This window comes from Chenopodium quinoa, unplaced genomic scaffold, assembly GCF_001683475.1.
Source record: "Chenopodium quinoa cultivar QQ74 unplaced genomic scaffold, ASM168347v1, whole genome shotgun sequence".
Classification (NCBI taxonomy): domain Eukaryota; kingdom Viridiplantae; phylum Streptophyta; class Magnoliopsida; order Caryophyllales; family Amaranthaceae; genus Chenopodium; species Chenopodium quinoa.
The window spans coordinates 2,104,349-2,125,414 of NW_018743510.1; the positions used below are offsets into that span (position 1 = coordinate 2,104,349).

The window sequence follows — 21,066 nt, forward strand, 5'->3', positions numbered from 1 at the left end:
AATTAAGTACAGTACTAACAATACGTCGCAATAAGTTCAAATAAGTCAAGAGGCAATTGCCCTTATATGGATATCATGATCTTATCTCTTGACTTGAGATTAGTACATAACACTTAAACATACGATATATTTGAAAATGATATAAAGTCAAGAGGTGAGATCATGGTATTCATTTAAGATATATCTAAATTGCCCTTAATTTAATTTTAACGACTCTTTTAAGGTAGTTGGTACAGATGAGTAGAAATTTAAAACACAAATTACATGCAAATAATTCTAGTTACAATAAAAGAAAAAAAACCAAATAAAATGAATGTTATGCAAGCATCCAAATACCCAAAAAAAATAAAAAATGTACACTACTCAATTCTAAAAATTAATTAATCATCAAGCAAAACTAATGTACTTAATCAAATTCCGGAGTTGGAACTTCCTCTGGACTAGCCAAAACCCAATCTCCATCCTCATTCAATACCATGCCTTTGTTTTTTTCAACCCACCAAGATGGAGGCACTAAACATTCCTCCTTAAGAAAATCACATGATTTATTCACTAATGCAATACTTCGCTTAATTACGAGCTTAAACTCTTCCTTAACTCCTTGCCAACCATTCACAGCATGTAACATAGCTTGCAAGTTATGCCAATCACTAGGATTTTTCGAGTCTTTAAGAAAACTTGATTTCCTCGTATCAATCTCTAAGTCAATACCTATATTTACGTACCCCAAAAGTTTGAAAGGATAAAGAGGAATCAAATCGATCATATTTCTAACATGAAGGACCTTAAGATTAGGGTATGAATCAAATCTTTTCTTGAAGGCCTTGTTACCAACTTTTGGACATCCGAAAACAATAGCCGAAACCGGGATCTCCTTGGTTAGATTCTCAACAACATCGAAAGCACTTACGACTGATAGTGTTGCACCTAAACTATGGCCGGCGAATGTAATGCTAATATCTTCATCTTTGTACTGATCAATAAGTTGTTTAAGCTTAGTCAAAAGTTGTGTCCTTGCACTTAGTTTTGTAAAGGGAGATTTTGGATCCTCGGATGTGTATATTGTAAGCCAACCTTCCATGATTTTTGGTTCATCGTCTTCGTTATCAGCATTATCTAATAAAATACCAGTATAAGATAGAAACAAAGTAATCAAATCAAATAATCTAACATATACTGTATAAATATGGTTCAATTACAAAGTACAGAGTAAATTATTGTGATAATATATGTGTTGATTCGTATGTAAGCTTATTAGTAAATATGCCAATGTCAATACTCAATAGTAGAGTATAATTCACCCCGAAACAAGGTCTTTCATTAATCATGAACAAACGTTCTTTACCTATGTCACAAACAATTTTATTGTTGATAAGTATTAGGTGACTCGTACTTCGTAGCTTTGTCCGCCCGATCGGGCGGACATTGCCCGGTCTGACCGGGCGGTGGGGGTTGGATACGTTGAAGCATTCGTATGGAGTTTTCTTCTCGCGCCCGATCGGGCAGACCTTGCCCGGTCTGACCGGGCGGAGAAGGAAAAATGCGGAGACGCGGATTTTACGATTTAAAGTTATCTTTTATGTTATCTTTTTGCCCAAGTATCTTTTATTTTAGGGATTAATATAAAAACCTCCCTAATATTAGTATAAGGGTTAAGAGAGAGAGAGTGAGAGCCGTTCTTGAGAAATACAAGAATCATCTTTGTAATCTTTGCAGTTTATAGTGAAATCATTCGATCTCGGTGCCCGTGGACGTAGCTATCACATCGATAGTGAACCACGTAAATTCTTGGTGTTGTTCTTATTGTTTGCATTGAATTTCTTTATTGTTTTCTTGTTTGTTTTCGACCTTTGCTTCCGCTGTCGCACAACAATTGGTATCAAGAGCTCAGGTTCAATCCTTGGAGAGTTTCTTGAAGATAACAATGGCAGGAGATTCAACAATAAGAATTGAGAAGTTTACCGGGAAAAATAGTTTCGGGCTATGGCAAATTAAGATGAAGGCTCTGTTAAAACAACAGCAGATATGGCGTCCGTTGGCTCCAAAGAGTACTACTTCGGAGTCAGGAGACGGACCGACTGACTCGCAGTTAGAAGTTATGGAAGAGAAGGCACACTCTACCATATTACTTAGTCTTGATGATCAAATCATCACGGAGGTGGCTGATCAGGAAACGGCGGCTGGATTGTGGCTGAAGCTGGAGTCATTGTATATGACTAAGTCGTTGACCAACAAATTATTACTGAAACAGCGGTTGTTTAGCCTCCGGATGCAGTCAGGTACTTCCTTACGGGAACATCTAGAAAAACTTAACTCTATTTTGCTTGATTTACGTAATTTAGATGTTAAAATTGATGATGAGGATGCTGCGTTGATTTTACTTGTATCTCTACCGTCTAGCTTTGAGAATTTTGTAGAGTCTTTTGTTGTTGGTAAGGATTCTATAACCTTAGAAGAAGTGAAGGCAGCACTTCATACTAGGGAACTCAGAATGAAAGCTACGAGTGATAATGGGGATAATGGTAGTGGGTTGTTTGTTAAGTCCGGAAAGTCTAAAAAGAATAAGGGGTTTAACAAGGGGAACAATGCTGGGTCGGGTGCTGGAAACGGCAAGGATGGATCTAGTAAAACTACTACTAAAACATGTTATTACTGTAAAGAACCGGGTCACTTTAGGAATAATTGTCCGGTGAGGAAAAACAAGTCCCAGGCTGCTGTAGTTGAAGAGAAACCGAATGAGAGCTATAATTCAGAGGAAGATTTAGCATTAGTCAGTTCTGCTAGGTCTGATGATTTATCTGATAACTGGGTTCTAGATTCAGGGTGTTCGTTCCATATGTGTCCACGTCGAGATTGGTTTGATACATATGAACCTCGCAATGGGGGCATGGTTATAGTCGGTAACAATGCTCCATGTAAGGTCACAGGTATTGGTTCCATGAGGTTGAGGACTGTTGATGGGCGGAGGTTAACTTTGACTAATGTACGGCATGTTCCTGCTTTAGGAAAGAATCTGATTTCATTGGGTACCCTGGATGACTTGGGGTACAATGGTGTGTTTTCAGATGGGGAGTTGTGTATTTTCAGAGGTTCTGAGTTGGTACTTAAGGGTATCAAAAGGAACACCCTCTATGTTTTTGAGGGTGTTACACTGCCTAGTTCTGCGGTTTGCGCATCTGTATCTCACCAGGAGATGACTAAGATTTGGCACATGAGGCTTGGTCATATGGGGGAGAAGGGGATGCAGCTATTGTCCAAGAGGGGTCTTCTATCCGGGGTCAAGGTTGCCAACCTTGAATTTTGTGAGCATTGTGTGTTTGGTAAGAAACACAGGTCAAAGTTCAGCAAGGGTGCTCACATTACTGATGCAGTGCTCGATTACATCCATTCAGATTGCTGGGGTCCATCTAGAGTTGAAGGTATGGGAGGTTACCACTATTTTGTGTCATTTGTTGATGACAAGTCCCGATACACATGGCTTAGGTTGCTTAAGTCAAAGGATGAGGCCTTCAAAGTTTTCAAGCAATGGAAAGCTTTGGTGGAAAATCGACAAGGAAGGAAGATCAAGAAGCTACGAACGGACAATGGGCTAGAGTTTTGCAAAGACGAGTTTAATCAGTTCTGTGCAGATGAGGGTATAGGTCGGCATCATACTGTCAGGAAGACACCACAGCAGAACGGTGTAGCAGAACGGGTTAATCAGACACTGCTAGAGAGAGTTCGATGCATGCTCTCTAATGCAGGGCTTGGGAGGAGGTACTGGAGTGAAGCTGTGTTAACAGCTTGTTATGTCATTAATAGGGGTCCTCATTCTGGAATTGATTCCAAGATTCCGTTTGAGATCTGGAGTGGTAAGTTGCCTAATTTTTCGAATTTGAAGATTTTTGGTTGTGTTGCTTATTATCATGTTATTGAGGGTAAGCTGGATCCACGAGCCAAGAAGGGGTGTTTTGTTGGGTACGGGGATGGTGTGAAGGGGTTTAGAATTTTTTCACCTTCGGAGGGTCGGGTCATTCTTAGTAGGGATGTTACTTTCGATGAAAACACCATGTATTCAATTAAAAATGCAGAGATTTCAGATTTGAGAAGGGAAGGAGACAATTTATTACAGACAGATGGGGTACTTGAGGTACATCAGTCTACCATTGCTGATTTACCTCGGGTACAATATATTGATGATGATGCTGATGTTCCAGTGCCGGGTACTCCTGAACCTGAGATTACTCCTACTCATTCTAACTCTGGGGATGAGGTGGAGCAATCTAATCAGGGGTCATCTAGTCAACCTGACACCATTCTTGAGATGCCTAAACGAGTTATCAAGAAGCCTGTTAGATTGATTGAAGAGATGGAGGGAAGAAATTGCTGTGTTGATGCGATGACAGGTTATGCATTGAGTGTAGCTGATGATGTAGAGTCATTTGAACCTGCCACATATAAACAAGCAATTAGTTGTAGTGAGTCTGCGCAATGGCTTGCCGCAATGGGTGAAGAGATGCAGTCTCTTTACAAGAACAGAGTGTGGGAACTGGTAAAGGTACCGGAAGGGAGGAAGCTTGTGGGTTGTAAATGGATTTACAAGAAGAAAGAAGGGTTGTCGGAAACTGAGCAAATACGTTTTAAGGCTAGGCTAGTTGCTAAGGGGTTCAGTCAGGTAGAAGGGGTTGATTTTGTTGAGATATTCTCACCTGTGGTTCGACATACTTCTATCCGTGTGTTATTGTCAATTGTAGCACATTTTGATCTTGAGCTGGAGCAGTTGGATGTTAAAACGGCTTTCCTTCATGGCGATTTGGAGGAGGAGATTCTGATGAAGCAGCCCGAAGGATTCGAAGTTCCTGGAAAGGAACACTATGCCTGCAGATTGCTAAAGTCATTGTATGGACTTAAGCAATCCCCCCGACAGTGGTACAAAAGGTTTGATTCTTTTATGGTTTCACAAGGTTTTGACAGGAATTCATATGATTGCTGTGTGTATCATAGTAAGCTGGATAATGGTTCCATGATTTATCTTTTGTTATATGTTGATGACATGTTGGTTGCCACAAAGAATAAATCTGATATTGCTAGATTAAAGGAGATGCTTAACTCGGAGTTTGACATGAAAGACTTGGGTGCAGCTAGGAAGATTTTGGGTATGGAGATCTACAGGGATCGGGCTAGAGGTAAGCTTTTCTTGACTCAGAAAAGCTACATTGAAAAGATTTTGTCTCGTTTTGGGATGGAAAAATCGAAGCCTATAAGTACGCCAACTACTGTTAGTTGTAAGTTGTCTTTGTCTATGTCACCTCAATCAGAGGAGGAGTTGTCTTATATGTCTAGAGTTCCATATGCAAACGCGGTTGGTTGTTTGATGTATGCTATGGTCTGTACTAGGCCGGATATTGCGCATGCTGTTAGTGTTGTAAGCAGGTTTATGGCTCGACCTGGGAGGGAACACTGGCAAGGGGTGAAAAGGATTTTTCGCTACCTGAGAGGGACAACTGATATTGGTCTTGTGTACGGGAATGGTAGGGAATGCTTGGTCACTGGGTACAGTGATTCTGATTATGCAGCTGATGTGGATACCAGGAGGTCTGTGACTGGTTATGTGTTCACTTTGGGTGGTTCTGTGGTTAGTTGGAAGTCTACATTGCAGTCATCAGTTACGTTGTCAACTACTGAAGCTGAGTATATGGCTTTAACTTCTGCAGCTAAGGAGTCTATTTGGCTCAAAGGCCTAGTAGGTGAACTGGGTATTGCACAGGATTTTGCTACAGTGTATTGTGATAGTCTAAGTGCGATTTGCTTAGCTAAAGATCAAGTACACCATGATCGGACGAAGCACATTGATGTCAGGTATCATTTCTTGCGTACTGACAAGAGGATTAAGGTGAAGAAGATTGGGACTGCTGACAACCCGGCTGATTTCTTCACTAAGCCTGTTCCGTTTAGCAAGTTTAAACATTGCTTAGACTTGCTAAATATTGATTACTACGTGATGTAGTAGGCCCTGAGGGGCGAAGTTGGGGAGCTCCTGGTGTAGGTGTGTTGGCCTTAAGGTGGAGCTTGCCCGGGGCTTGTGATGCAGGTGGAGCATTATGAGTTGTTATACTTGGAGACGAGTATGTGATGGGTCTTGGTTGAAGACTTATCGGGATGTATGGCTTATGCATGAGTCTTGCATCGGGTTTGGCTTGAGATGTTTTTCCACTATGTCTTGATGGGGTCGTTTGCTGACTACGAGTTCTCGTCAAGGTGGAGATTGTTGATAAGTATTAGGTGACTCGTACTTCGTAGCTTTGTCCGCCCGATCGGGCGGACATTGCCCGGTCTGACCGGGCGGTGGGGGTTGGATACGTTGAAGCATTCGTATGGAGTTTTCTTCTCGCGCCCGATCGGGCAGACCTTGCCCGGTCTGACCGGGCGGAGAAGGAAAAATGCGGAGACGCGGATTTTACGATTTAAAGTTATCTTTTATGTTATCTTTTTGCCCAAGTATCTTTTATTTTAGGGATTAATATAAAAACCTCCCTAATATTAGTATAAGGGTTAAGAGAGAGAGAGTGAGAGCCGTTCTTGAGAAATACAAGAATCATCTTTGTAATCTTTGCAGTTTATAGTGAAATCATTCGATCTCGGTGCCCGTGGACGTAGCTATCACATCGATAGTGAACCACGTAAATTCTTGGTGTTGTTCTTATTGTTTGCATTGAATTTCTTTATTGTTTTCTTGTTTGTTTTCGACCTTTGCTTCCGCTGTCGCACAACATTTATATATGTATTAATGGTGGGTTTTATAAACATTCATAAATTAAGAAAATTGTAATAAATGTTGTATATTCTGTTATTTATTAGAGATTCTTTATAATCAAAGTTTCTCTCTCCACAAATTATGAATTCAATGAGACAAGCAAAAAGGAACGAAGGAAAAGGGACAAGGGAGTAAAAAAAACATTGTCATATGAGTTATTTTAAGATTCCTCCCAATAACTTAGATTATCAACTTTTTTTTTATAATTGTTGTTAATATCTAATAATTTAAAATATTGATAATCTAAGGCACATCTTGAAGACCATGTTAATTAATAAAAGGTACTTTATTTTGAGAGGGAAAGTATAATAATACATTTTTAAAATTATTGTTACCCATGTTTTTTAAGAAAATAAATACTATGTGGTTAGAGTTGGACAAGAAGAAAGAAATGGAAGAATATTCATACTTTATGATAAATTGAATCGATCCATAGAACTCAACTATAATATACAAGTACATATTGGCAAGAAAGATGAAGGGTCTTATTGGACTAAAATTCCTCACGGATCAACTCAGCCCAGATTAGCGGACTAGACAATTTAAGAGGGTGGGAAAAGGTAAGGGAATCCCACCTCTGAAATTGTCACTGGTGGGGATTAAACCTCCAACTTCATGGTTGAAACATGCTCTCCTTTTCCACTAGATTAAGCTTAGCTTAGTAGCGTATTTCACCTATATGTTCATCATCCTCTTTCGACCTTATTTTTAATACAGACTATACTATATTTTAAAATTATGTGAAATTTTAAGGCTATTAAGTTAATATTATACCTGGATTTTTCTTAAAAGTTGGTTGACAACAAGACAAGATCCATGAAGGAAAAACTGTTCCTGCCAATAGGATAGTAAAGGTGTTAACATTTTGTAGTTGAAGTTATTTAAAACCACGCATAGTGTATGTCATGATGAACTAATGATATATTGAAATCATAAGTTATTAGGTTAAAACCAACGCATAGTGTGTGTGCGATGTATATAAAATCTATATAAGAACTATGCAACTTGTACGAAAAAATTAAATGAGTAATTTTAAAATTTTAGATTTTCATCAAAATTATGATATAAAACCGGTTTAACGTCACCTAATACATATTTCAATGTAGGAGGCAATTTATTAGTGTACTATTAAAAATTAGGGAAATTCTACATGGTGGCCTCATGGTTTTGAGTTTTTTACGTGGAAGACGAACTTTTTTCCATCTCTCTTTAGTGGCACCAAGGTTTAGAAAAATTGACATAGTGACTTTTTTTAGGTTTATGGCTAACCTTTTTAATTAAAATGGTTAACTTTTGATTTCTTTTATTTAAAAATTATTTAAATTATATTTTAAAATAATAAAATTTACAAAAAAAAACAAAAAAAAAATTAGAAATCCTTGCCCCACCCTCCTTCCCTTCCCTGACCACCCCATCCCCACCGCCCACCGGCTAACCCACACTGCACCTCCCCTTTCCCGTCACGCCAGCCACCCCGCTCACCAACCGTCGAATCCCCTAACCCCCGAAAACCTCCCTACCTGAAACCTAGCCCATAAAACCTCCCGGACCTGCCTTAAACAAAGCCCGAAACAACTACACGCAGAACTGACAACACCAAACAACCACCATCACAACCAACCTGAACTTCGAATTATGCTTCAATTTGAATACAGGGATGGTGAGTTCACGACGGAGGTGGTTCAAGGGGAAGGGGAAGGGCCGAAGGGGCGGTCAAGGGGTGCGACCGGCCAATTTTCGTTGAATTTAGGGTTCCGCGGTGGGGGTGGCGGTGGTTTCGTTGGACTTCGAGTTGTTTAGGGGATTGGGGTGGCGGTTATGGGGGTTAGGGCTAGGTCAGGTGGGGTTGTGGAAGGCCGGTCGGCCACCTTTGGTGGTTTCGATGTTCGGGGGTTGGGCTGGAAGGTGGTTTCGGTGGTCGGAGGTGGCCGGATTCCGGCAAGGTTAGGGTTTGCGGGGTGGCTGGGAATTTTTGGGAATATTTTTTTTTCTTTTTTTTTTAAAAAAAATATAATTTAAATAATTTTTTAATAAAAAAAATAAAAGGTTAACCATTTTAACTAAAAAAGTTAGCCATAAACCTAAAAAAGGTCACTATGTCAATTTTTCTAAACCTTGGTGCCATTGAAGAGAGTTGGAAAAAAGTTCGTCTTTCACGTAGAAAACTCAAAACTATGAGGCCACCATGTAGAAGTTCTCTTAAAATTATTTCAATTCCCTAGGATAAAGTGATAGGTTTTAGTAGTAATGTAGAAGCTTCCTATATTTAAATTTTAAAAATGTTAAATATGATAGCTCTCAAAAAAAAAAAAAAAAAAAAAAAAAAAAAAGATGACATCATTCTAGCACTTAAGCGAGAAATTTTATTAAGAGAGCGACATGTAAACAGTGGTGACGTTTGCATACTTTGTTTTAATTTTAGTTAATAGATTACGATACCCATAGTATAAAGTTTGAAATAGAAGCGAACTAAGACAATTAAACTCTGTTTTATCAAAGAATGATCTACTAGATAGAATATATATACCCGTACCCTCGTTTTTTGTTGGTTCCGTTGAATCCACTAATTTGGATGGTAAGTCTTCTGCAATTCCATAAACACGGCACAATGATGTTACAAATGTAATAATTAAAGCATGTACAAGTGCACAGCTATAAGATTTTAACATTTATCGTTTGTACAAGAATTAAGCTAAGGGGAAGACAATGTTACAAGATGAGTGAATGTAAGAAAAAAAAAAAGTAGATAAAGTTTAAAAAAAAAAAAAAAAAAGAGTAAATATAATTATGAGTGGGTGTTATAGAAAAAAAATGTGAGTTTTTTTTTTTTTTTTTTTTTTCTTTTTCTTTTGTTTTTGAAATTATTATCACGGAACTAGTGAAAACATATGGTGACAAATAGGGCTTAGTTTGAGTCCTAAAGGATTATAATAAATACGGAGTACGAAAACTCCAATTGCAATCATCTACTTTATGTTGACCCCCTTACAAAAACGTGTATAGTTAAAGTTATCTCTCGAAGTCCCACAAATAATTTGAAGATTATCCTAGAATCACCTACAATTAAAGTTATAATTTGAAGTTTATAAATTTGTGCTACAATTAAAGTTATAAGATGTTGGAGGGATTTTAAAGGGAGGAATGTTATGCATGTAGAAATGCATAACAAGGGGCATTCATGTAATTACACATATGTACAAACGAATTCATATCCCGGTATCATTGGATGATCAAATAATACCACTGAACATACGGTGACATTATATATATATATATATATTCAGTTGTACTATTTTTATGCATAAATAGTACCACTAAAGATTCAATGGTACTGCTATATAAGCTTTCAGTGGAACAAACAGCATGTGGTCCCTCATCACGTGAAACAATTTGACCAAAAAAATAGGTGGGGTCCACCTACATACCTCTCTCTTCCTATCTCTCTCCTCTTTTCTCTCTCTACCATGTGTTTTTAGAATATTTTAATCAAGGTTATGTATTTACAAATACATAACATTCCTACATTACTACTTCCCCAAGATGAAGAGCCCTATCGGGTTGGAATCCTTCACGTGTCATTACATCAGGTATTCAATTAAAAAAAAGTGCCACATAATTGAGCTAAAGCCACAATCATAAGGGGAAGTAGTAATGGAGGAATGTTATGCATGTAGAAATGCATAATAAGGGGTATTCATGTAATTACATATATGTACAAGAATGTATCATTGGATGATCAAATAATACCGCTGAACATACAGTAATACTATATATGCATATGGTGGTATTATATATGCATTCAGTTGTACTAAAATGCATAAATAGTACTACTGGAGATTCAAAGGTACTATATAAGCTTACATTGAAACAATCAATATGTGGTCCCCCACCACGTGAGATAATCTGACCAAAATAGGTGGGGTCCACCTACAAACCTCTCTCTTCCTATCTCTCTCATCTTTTCTCTCTCTATCATGTGTTTTTAAAATATTTTAATCATTATTGTATATTTACAAATACATAACATTCCCCCCTAAAAAATTCCTCCAATCCTAACAAATTAAGTGTTTACACCTTTAACAATTTTATTGGAACTAATCCAAATTCTCAAGCTCAAAAACTTAAATACTTCCTTCGTTTCTATTTAGTTGACATGTTCAATTTAGGCACACATATTAAGGAGAGGAGAAATAATGATAAAGCAAGTGGGGTACTTTAGTAAATGCAAGGTATAAAACTTACCCCTAAAAAGAAAAAAAGTATCAACTATTAAAAAATAAACTTTCAAAAAGAAATACGTGTTAACTAAAAAAAACGGAGGTAAGTACTTTAATTAGAGATTAGAGTAATAATATATCAAGCCTTTTAACTTAAGGTTGCAAATAACATACTGTATTTAATAACTTTCCTAACCCAATATTAATTTAGAAATACAATGTAAATTTATGTGTCAATTATTGTAAATAATGATTTATTTTATTTACTGGTTCCCCTTTTAAATTTTTATATGTCCCTCTTATCATCTTATATATTGTTTTCTTATTTTTTATTTTAGGCATTGTTTTTAACTATTCCAAGATCGTAAATAAGAAACAATAACTTAAACAAATACATAGTAAATTAAAACAAACTTATAAAAACAGGAAAGTAGCACAAAAACTCATACCAGCAGGAGCATCATCATCTTGATCACTGAGCAAAGGTTTAGCAGACTGAAGTTTAGCACCAAGAACATCAACCCACTCATAATCTCTAATTGTCCCTCTCCACGCCACATAAATCTCTCTCCTTCCACTCTCCTTACTCACCTCATCATTCGATACGACGACGTATCCGATCCAATTCGACTCCCTATCCCACTTCTCACGTGATCTCGACTTCAGCAAAAACGCCTCAGGCACACCAACACGTGCAGTGGCATACAAAAACCCAACAACCTGAAACTTATCAGCACCACCAGGAAAACAGGTTTTCTGTAAAAGGTCTGACTTAGCATAGCGACTAGCACCGCAGTAGGCGGAGTTAGGGTCGTTGATGAAGGTGTCGTAGGTTACTTGACAGAAGTCGCCACAACGAAGGATCAGACGACGGAGATCGTCGTTGAGTGGGTCTAGAAGACCTTCCCAGTTGTTGGACCCTGTGAGATGGTTCCATGTTAGACCTCCTTGTGAGAGTCCTAGCTCCGGTAAGTCTGATTCGGATGCCATTGTAATGGTCTAATGGATCAGATGAGAGAGAAAGGTGAGTATAAATATGAATATGATGAGTTTTTGGGTGATGGAGGTTTTTTTTAAAGAAAAAGGTTGGATTTGTTTTGGATTGGGTAAGGCAATAAAGGAGTAAGTGAAGTGTGTGGAATTGTTGAAAAGCTGGGTGCATTGTTTAACTTGTCGGAATGTTGGACAATAATTATTATGTTTTAGAATACTAGTTGTGGATCCGCGCGCGTTGCGCGATTATCGGTATTAATTAGAGTGTAATTATGAAATAATTATTTGATTTATTTGTAATTATACATTAGTTATAAGTAATTAATTAGCTATTTACCCCAATTTTCTTAAGCGATCCTATCACCCTCTCTCCATCCCCCTATCTGTAGTTCCTTAAACTATTTCAAATGCATAACATGTTTATCATCCAATATAGCAACATCATAATTATGTTTTAATTCATACTAAACAACAAAAATATTCAATGTATCCAGTTGAGGTTACACTAATAGGATGGTGTAATTATTTTTATTAAATAATAAGAAGCTAGCTCTACAAATTGATCAAAATAATATGAAGAATATAAAAATTTATGTAGGCTTTTAAATTCTCCGTATTAGAATCCAACCTTTGAAATTTGAACCCACTAAATATTTTAGTATGAATTTTGATTGCCAAAATTTTAATAATATTGCTAAAATAAGTAATTTACATCAAAAAAACAATCCATCCATTTCAAATATTGTCTTTACATCACCTTAATAGGAGCAAGGTATACAAATTCAGACAAAATTTGTATATTAGCACCATAATAGGTTAATATAAAAATAAAAGGACAAACTAATAGTAAATAATAGTTTAACAAACTTTAAGTGAAAATATGCAATCTCAAGAATCACTTATTCATCCAACCAAAATATGTTCAAAGCACACCCATCGAAGTCTCACTTCATCAATCCATCGATGTATCTTGGAAAATGGCAAATCTAAAGTGTACTGCAAATCTGCACAATGTAGCATTTTTCAAAGAAGTAAAAATTAGAAATTGATGAATTAAACAGAGCGTTTTTCATCAATTTCCATTAGCCGCAACATTCTTTCCCCCTCTTATGTTCTTGGTACCTTGCAGCAAAAACAACAAAATAATTACCAAATGACAACGAAATTCAAAGAAGGAAATTAAATTACAAAGTAAAAATGCTCTATATCTATTCCTCAAACATAGCTTTTCAGAATGCTCTATATCCTTCTCACTTTTAAAGAGTGTAGATTTGTAGCCATAGTCAGAACAATAAAGAAACCACAACACAAACTACATCATTAACTAAACTGACAAATAAAATGGTTGATTTAGATGATAGCTATTTAGAGGACTTGTTATAGATGTTATGGGTGGCATTCTGGGATCAAAACCCATTAAAGTTCAATATATTCTTATAAGGCTACTCGTAATTACAGAATGGTGTAGTGGTACAATATTTGGTGCATTGGGCAGGTTTTGCTGAAACTGATGCAACTTGGGAATCAGCTATACAGTTTCCTGAAACTATAGATTGCACCTGTTTCTTTTTCCCCTAACTCCTTTCTTCCACCCTCCCCGCTCCCTCTGTCTTTCCCGGATTCTTTCTATCTCCATCTTTTTTCCAACCTCCTTCTCTCTCTCTTTCTTACTCTCCTGGCCCTTCTCTCTCTCTCGCTCTCCTTTTTTATCACTCTATCACTCTTGGCCTCTTTCTTTTTTTTATCGCTCTGTTTCTTTCTCTTTCGACCCCCTTCTCTCTTTCTTGGCCCTATTTCTCTTTCTTTCCTTCTCTCTATCTTACTCTCTTTCCTTCCCAACCCCTTCTTTTTTCTTTCTCGCTCTTCTCCGAGCTCATTCCCCCCCTCTTTCTCTCACTATCTCTTCTTCCATCTCCTTCCCGACCCTTCTTTTTCTCACTTTCTCTCCTTCCGTGCCTATCTCTCTCTCCCGATCCCTTTCCTTTCTCAACATGCCCTATCCTCTCCTAGCATCCCCTATCTTTCTTTCAGCCTATCATCTCTATCTTTCATTGTTCCTCTTTCTTTTTCTACCAGCCATTTTCTTTCCTGATTTTCGCTCACTCTTTCTCTCCTTGCCCCTCTCTCTCTCTATCTATCTTACCCTCCTTCGTATCTCTCCCTTTCCTTCCCTAGTCTCTTGCTCTCTCCCACTCACACTCCTCCTCCCCCCCTCCTCTGTCTCTCTAAAGGTATATATTACTATGGTTTTACCAAAAAAACATTTTCTCATAAATTTTATATATTTTAGCAATTGACTTTTATGGTTTTGCAAAATTTAAAATCAAAGTGTTATTTACTACTCCTTATTACATACTAAAGATGGTTCTCTAAAAAAATCTGCATCTCTTTCTTCTTCCTTAAAAGTCCCTCACCATTTTATTTTCTTCATTTCACAATCCTAATTTTTCTCCATTTCCTCCTCCATAGCTTTTACGTATTTTCCACAATTAAACATTAAAAAAGGTCTCTTTAAGTGTTTCTCACCCCTTCTTTCCTCTATAGCATTGAAACCTCTATTTCTCTCTTTCCCTTTATCCTTCAACCTTGACTTTCTACTCCCTCTTTTTTATAATGGCTTCGAAAATTATAGGTTGCACATGTTCTCCTATTTTTCCTTCTTTCTTTTATTGGCCCAAACTCTTAGTTTTCTCTCACTCGATCTCTTTCTTTTTAACTTGCTTCTTCTTGTCCCTAGACCTATTCTATCCTCTCTAAAAGGCTTTGAAAATTATAGGTTGCACTTACTACATCTCCCCCGGCCATCTCCTTCTCACTCTCTTCCACATATGGACCCCTCTATTTTTCCCAGTTTCTCTCCATCTCCCTCTTTCTTCCACCCTTCCTCTCTTTTTCTCACCCTCAACCTATCTCTCACTATATCACTCTCCCTGCCTCTCTCTCTATATATTTCTCTATTTCTATCTCTTTAGACCCTTATCTCTCTCTCTCTTGGCCCGACCTCTTTCTCTCTCTTTCTCCCAACCTGTTTTTCTCTCTTTCTCTTCTTCGGCTCCTCTCTCCCGACCCCTTTTTCCCTCACTCTCTTCTAAGTCCTAGCTCGCCATCTTTCTTTTTTGGCTTGCCCATTCTCATTCTCCCGACCACTCTCTCCCTTGCCTCCTTTCTCTTTACCGACCCTTCTTTCTTCTACCCTTCTTCTTCTACCCTTCTCTCTCACTCCTCCCCCCTCTCTCCCATTTCCCCTATTTTCTATCCTTCTCCTTTTCCCAATCCCCCTAATATCATATATAACAATTCAACAGCAGCAATTTAAAGCATCAAGCTAACAACTAAGTGCTAAGACTGCTAACAAGATAGGTGTAAGCCCTTGTGACTTAAACGAGAATTCTGCTAATCATCCAAAGTGAAAAAAGTTTATTTAAAAATCAGACATGTTAGTTTCAGCCACAAAAGATTGTAGCTATAGTAATAGAATACAAAATTATAAAGATATCAGTGTCATTTGGCATTTGAAAGGAAGGAAATTCTATAACTTAGAGAAGCTATAAATATATCGAATTGGAGTTACATGAGGAGGTTATGTCTTTGGTTGCTGAGGTGGAGCCGGAGGTTCTGCCTTAGGTTGCCTTCGGTTGCTCAGGTTTTGTAACTTGGTGCCCCCTTTCAACCACCTAAGTATTCTCAATGCTACTGGGTCTCTGACAAAAGGCAAGAACAAATGGCCATCTCAATTTTTAGATTCCCGAGCCCTTTCTTTATTTTTTTTCTCTACTCCCTATCAGTTTAACATAACCAATGAACAAATATCAAGCCAGATTTAGCAATTAGTCTTTGTTAACTTTATTATATCTGATTTGAGTAAATTTTAAATCCCTTATTTCTACAATAAAATGCAGAGATTGCCTGGCCTCAAAAGTTTCGAGTCTGGAAAAAACAACGAATAACGAAACTAAAAGAAATTCTCTTACATTAGCTACATTCTCCTTGAAGATATGAGCAAAGAGCCTCTTACTTGCTGTAAACCAGCTTCCTTTCTTCACCATTTTGCTAACATTACTATGTTCTACTTGCTGCACAACATAAGAAAATGAATCTCAGTCAGAAATTAGAACCATTATATAGATTCCAGTTTGGGGCAGTCATGAGTAATTGCTTGCATGCTGTCATTACCTATTTCAGGGCACATATCAATTAATAAGACTGTCAAATTCGGACAGTTTTCAGCAATAACAATTAAACTGTTATTGGTAATAGGACATTGGTTTAAGTCAACATATGGCTTTCATTCTAATAGCAAAAAGAATAAATACAAAATCAATCCAATAAATTAACAATAATTAATAAATTGAGAATATAAATCACAAACAATGCAAATTCATAAATACCTTAACAAAGAAAACAGAATAAACACCAAATAATTAGAAAAACAGAAAAATTATATCAATCCTGTAAATTACACCAATTAATTAAACTTAGAATATAAATCAACGTACGATACAAATTCATAGAAATAAAGCAATTAAAAAGAAGAGAAAACAAACTAAATACAGGTAGTCAAAACACGTATACATTTTACTGTCTTAAAGGAAAACTCGGAATTCTAACATAAAAATCATATAATTTCTCATTAATAAGCAACCAAATGAATTTAAAAAAAAAAAAAAAAAAAAAGAAAGAAAGTAAAGAAAATGGAGCTTGCCGTTTTTACTTGCTAGTGACATTTCGGTCTGACAGTGCTCCTTCTCTCTTTCCCTTCTTTCTCTTGCATCGTTACCATCACATTTTCCCTATCTCCCTCTAACTCCTTCTCTCTTTCCCTTCTTTCTCTTGCATCGTTCCGTCACATTTTCCCTATCTCCCTCTAACCCTAGATTGTCACTGTTATATGACTCGAGAATCTTACTAAATAGTCCTTGTTAATCCAGATGTGGAATTTTAAAACCAAGATCATAAGGAATAATAAGACCATACGTTTAAAACCATGGAATTTTACTTCAAGAATTGTAGTAGTTATGGCATTCTGTTCCTTAGTCCTGATAAATTTCCTCTTACTTAAAATCAGTTAGCTATCAAATATTTTTACACACTAATCAAGTCATATGAGATGCCATATAAGTTTCACAAGGCCACAAGGGTTTAGGTACTAATGCTTAACACTTCAATGGCTCAATTCTCTCAAAGTACAGGCCACTTGACCACCTCACCTCAATCTTATTAAATGAACAATGTAATCAACATTGCAGCAGTACTCATCCCCTTTCATATCTTCATCATATGAAGAAATTGGCCCAAGTGATACACATTATAGTATGATGCTATGATCCACTTCTAAAAAATGGAGTGAAAAAGTAGAGGGAGGGAAACAGCAATAATACCTTGTGCCAAGGGTGAGCTTTAATCTGTGGAAACCTAAAATCAGCACAGTTGGGATTCATCACCAAGAACCTGAAAATATATGGACACAATCAATTAATTTTGTAATCATTGCATAACTTGAGTTTGTGGCAATTCCAACATGAATGCTAGATTCTGACCTTGATAATCACCACAAGTAAATCAGATAAGTAACTCCGCGCATGCATTAATTGCAAATTAAGATCATTCATAAAGCTTAACCGCCATGGTTACACTAAGCATAAGATCGTTCCTGCATCTCAAGAAAATATTTATTTTTCTACTCGGTCTTATTGTTCGCAAGATCTGGACAAAATCAGAAATCACAGAATAAAAAATACACAAAACAATTTCACCCACACCAAGCCTGCACGCAGCCAGCCAGAACATTGAACTGTTACTTGCTTGGCATTTTATAAAACTATTGTACTAAAGACCATTATTGTATAAAGTTGATAGGATGGAAGGACAGAGACAAAACCCTACTTGTTGATCCAGAGGAATTCAAGTGCCTGAAGATAATTTCAGAGTTGAACGAGGAAGCAGCAACATTTATGAGCTTTACAAGGATCCAAACCCAGCATGTCAAGATGGCTCTATTTGGAAAGACATAGTATCATCACCTTCAAGGTTAAATGTGCAACAAGAACTGAAATACTCAATCCAAAGAGTTGAAGGGTTGATAGATACCAAAAATAACAGGAGCAGCTTCCGGAATTTATGAGAGCTGGATGCCTGGATTCCAAAAGGATGCAAGCTGAAATCTTCCACCATCTCGAGCTTCTTGTTCTGCAATTCTGAATGCTTCTGGCAAAACAGAGTCAAACGTCTGTATGTAGATCCAAGCACATCTACCTGCTAACAACAATTTAGATGATACAGCTGCAGCATCATTTTGGGGAAGTATACAGATCAATAAAGCACAAGTAGCAGTATGCTGTTTAAAATGCAATTTAATTAAGTTGCATCAAGCTGACCACCAAACAACCAACGACACACTCACGTCCTAGTGCCAACACTTACATATTTCAGTCTTTAATTCTCTATGAATTTCAGCAAATACCAGTACCACTCAATGTTCATATGGCTTACCTCAAAAGACAACATTTTTCTTTGCCCTTCAATGCATTCAAGTTATACATCGAGGCTTCATTACATCTAAAATCAGGGCAGAAATTTTTTTTAAGTTGTCTTCTAAATTTAATACATTCAGAAATTTGAATGTTTTTGAGAAGTCAATTTGTAACAGTTGTCTAATACTGGGTATAAAAGTAGCCAAAATTCTGGTAAATAAGCAATCATGGCAAACCACTTTACATAGCTCCAACACCAAGCAAATGCAGACCAAAAGGCTATATAGGAGAGAAAGGAGTCAATGAGAATGAGGGTTGTAAGTCTTGCAATGAAGTCCCATAATTGCTAGAACCAAGTTTCTCATAAGAAGCACCCTAAGAAACTTGAAATTTTCAAACTCATAATCCACACAGCAACTGATAGAAAGCACACATACTACAGCTCTCAAGCGAACAGACAATGCACCATGATTTTATTTTTTCATGGACCATAAATTTCAAAAATTATCACGAGACAGCGTGATAAATTGAAATTTTGAAACACAGTGCTTTATATAATGAGCTTCCTTTTTTTTCTGCCTTTTCTTTTCAAAAGTAACTATAAACTTGAGAAGATTCCAAAGGGAATTCTTGACATCAATAGATATATCAATCCTTTCATGCGTTGAACCTTCAAAACATCTAGAGGATATGACAAGCATAGATATCTTCCCTTTGAATATTTTGCTTTAATACAGAACAATAGGAAAGAAGAAACTAAGATCTTACACATGAAAGATTAACATCAGATGAAGATCATATAAAACTGACATTAAAGGCCAAGAACATTACAACAAACGCAACAAACAGGTACTACACAATATAGAGAGAGATTACGGCTTATAGAGGATGCCCTGTGTTTTAAGATACTGCCAACTACCAAGTTAAGATCAGACACGTAACAATCTCAAAACAGTTCAGTGTCGACTGATAGAGTACAATACTTCTAAAAAGATGGCAGAATACCAAGAGTGAACCAAACCTGAACCCTAAAAAGGACCAAAAGTGCTCTGAAAAGGATCAAATCAACACCCTATTATAGCTGATAGGAAATTCAACAAAAGTATGCAGATGCTCTTAACAAAAAAATAGACAGGAAAGTAATGAGTTAACGACATTTGGCATCTTTGGGTGGTGAAGGTTCTATTGTTATCAAATAATTTTATGTTATATTTCAGCATCTTTGGGTGGTGAAGGTTCATAGACCATTTTTCAGAACTACGAGCAGTCGGGTACTGCAATCTCACATAAGCAGAACACATTTTCAGCACAGCAGCTCGGTATAACAATATCACGTAAAACAACATCATAATCAAACTTCAAAGCAAAACACCAGACACACAACGATACGAGCACTGTAATCTCTCCCAGTCTCCCCTTCCCTCCCTATCACATAACCACTACGATGCTACCTTCATGTTTCAACAGAGCAAACAAGAACAATCTTTTGAAAAATACTTGCAGCTGAAATACAAATCATGCAAACATGTAACATGTCCAACTCAATAACATCACCAGATCAAACCCGGGTTTTCGAGCACTAAGCCACTAATATAGTCCATCAAAATTTGTAATAATTCGGGTTTTTAAGCTCAAAAACACATAACCCTCTCTGTTTATCATCAAACCCAGATTTAAAACATTCATCAGAAATTCTAAAATGGAGTTTTCAGTTCTATTTATTAAGAGAAAAGGGATTAATTAACCGTTCCAATAAAAAAAATATAGAGCAACATCAATCTTGTCAAGTTGAAACTATCACAAGCAAGAGCTGGTTTATGCCCCAAATTTCAATTTAAGCAGCTGTATAACTTACTAATTTTTGCAGTTCTTAAGCCAATTAGCTCGGCCAGCTGCTAATCAAATTACTTTACAATTTGAAGCAAAAAAACAACCCCATTTTTCAGTAAAATCAAAATGCAAAAAAATTACTGATGCAGATCAAGATTGTGATGTAAACTTTTTTTGACATGCAGATCAAGATTAATTTCACAACAATACCAAAAAAAATCCATCCTTATTACATCGTAAATCGAACAAAAGATGAAATTCACAACAAATTAAGCAAAAGATCAAACCTTCACCCCAAAAACAAAAAACCCTAAAACAATCGCATCAAAATTTCAAATCAAAAACCCAGAAACAAAAACTCTATAGCTAGAAAGAAAAAGGAAAATTGAAAACAAACCTTTCAATGTCGAGAGTAGACTAAAATACTGATTTCGCCGACGGTAGCGGTAACGGCGTTGCTGGAATCTACTTCATCTCATGGCTATGAAAAAAGGGGAAAATTTGTTCAATCGGAAGAAGAAAACCCTAACCCACAAAGTATGAAGTTGCGAAATCAAAATTTAACCACAAAGTATCAAATTAAGATCAATCAAAGTAGAAATGAAAGGGAATGAAGAGGGAAAACAAGAAATCAAGAAGAGAAAGAAAGCTCAGAGTACGCTGCTCATGGAGGAGAGAGAAAGAGATCCTCACTAAACACTCAATCTTCTGTACTTGCACGAGTACAGGGAAAGCAGAGGGAACGGAGAAACAATGAGAGGGC

At 36.9% G+C, this 21,066-nt stretch overlaps 1 protein-coding gene and 1 long non-coding RNA gene across 12 annotated transcripts; both read right to left on the bottom strand.

Moving 5' to 3' along the window:
- Positions 1-296: 296 nt before the first annotated feature.
- LOC110739706 (phospholipase A1-IIdelta-like) lies at positions 297-12,207 on the bottom strand. Of its 7 annotated transcripts, none has more exons than XM_021920170.1 (4): positions 11,460-12,207; positions 9,327-9,377; positions 7,568-7,621; positions 297-1,116 (listed from the first exon to the last, which is right to left on the bottom strand). In XM_021920170.1, exons 1-4 carry the CDS (start codon positions 11,998-12,000, stop codon positions 407-409), a joined length of 1,356 nt encoding a protein of 451 aa, XP_021775862.1. In that variant the 5' UTR covers positions 12,001-12,207; the 3' UTR covers positions 297-406. The 7 variants fall into 7 exon arrangements, with proteins under 7 accessions (XP_021775862.1, XP_021775860.1, XP_021775861.1 ...); XM_021920168.1 differs by having other exon boundaries at positions 7,568-7,627; positions 9,321-9,377; XM_021920169.1 differs by having other exon boundaries at positions 7,568-7,627; positions 11,460-12,206.
- Positions 12,208-12,716: 509 nt separating this feature from the next.
- LOC110739708 lies at positions 12,717-21,066 on the bottom strand. 5 transcript variants are annotated; one of them, XR_002514881.1, is made up of 7 exons: positions 20,701-21,066; positions 18,091-18,255; positions 17,541-17,996; positions 17,382-17,451; positions 15,975-16,076; positions 15,575-15,704; positions 12,717-13,125 (listed from the first exon to the last, which is right to left on the bottom strand). It is a non-coding gene; the product is annotated as an uncharacterized LOC110739708 (long non-coding RNA). The 5 variants fall into 5 exon arrangements; XR_002514880.1 differs by lacking the exon at positions 15,575-15,704 and having other exon boundaries at positions 17,541-17,767; positions 17,887-17,996; positions 20,701-21,065; XR_002514879.1 differs by lacking the exon at positions 15,575-15,704 and having other exon boundaries at positions 17,541-17,653; positions 17,887-17,996; positions 20,701-21,063.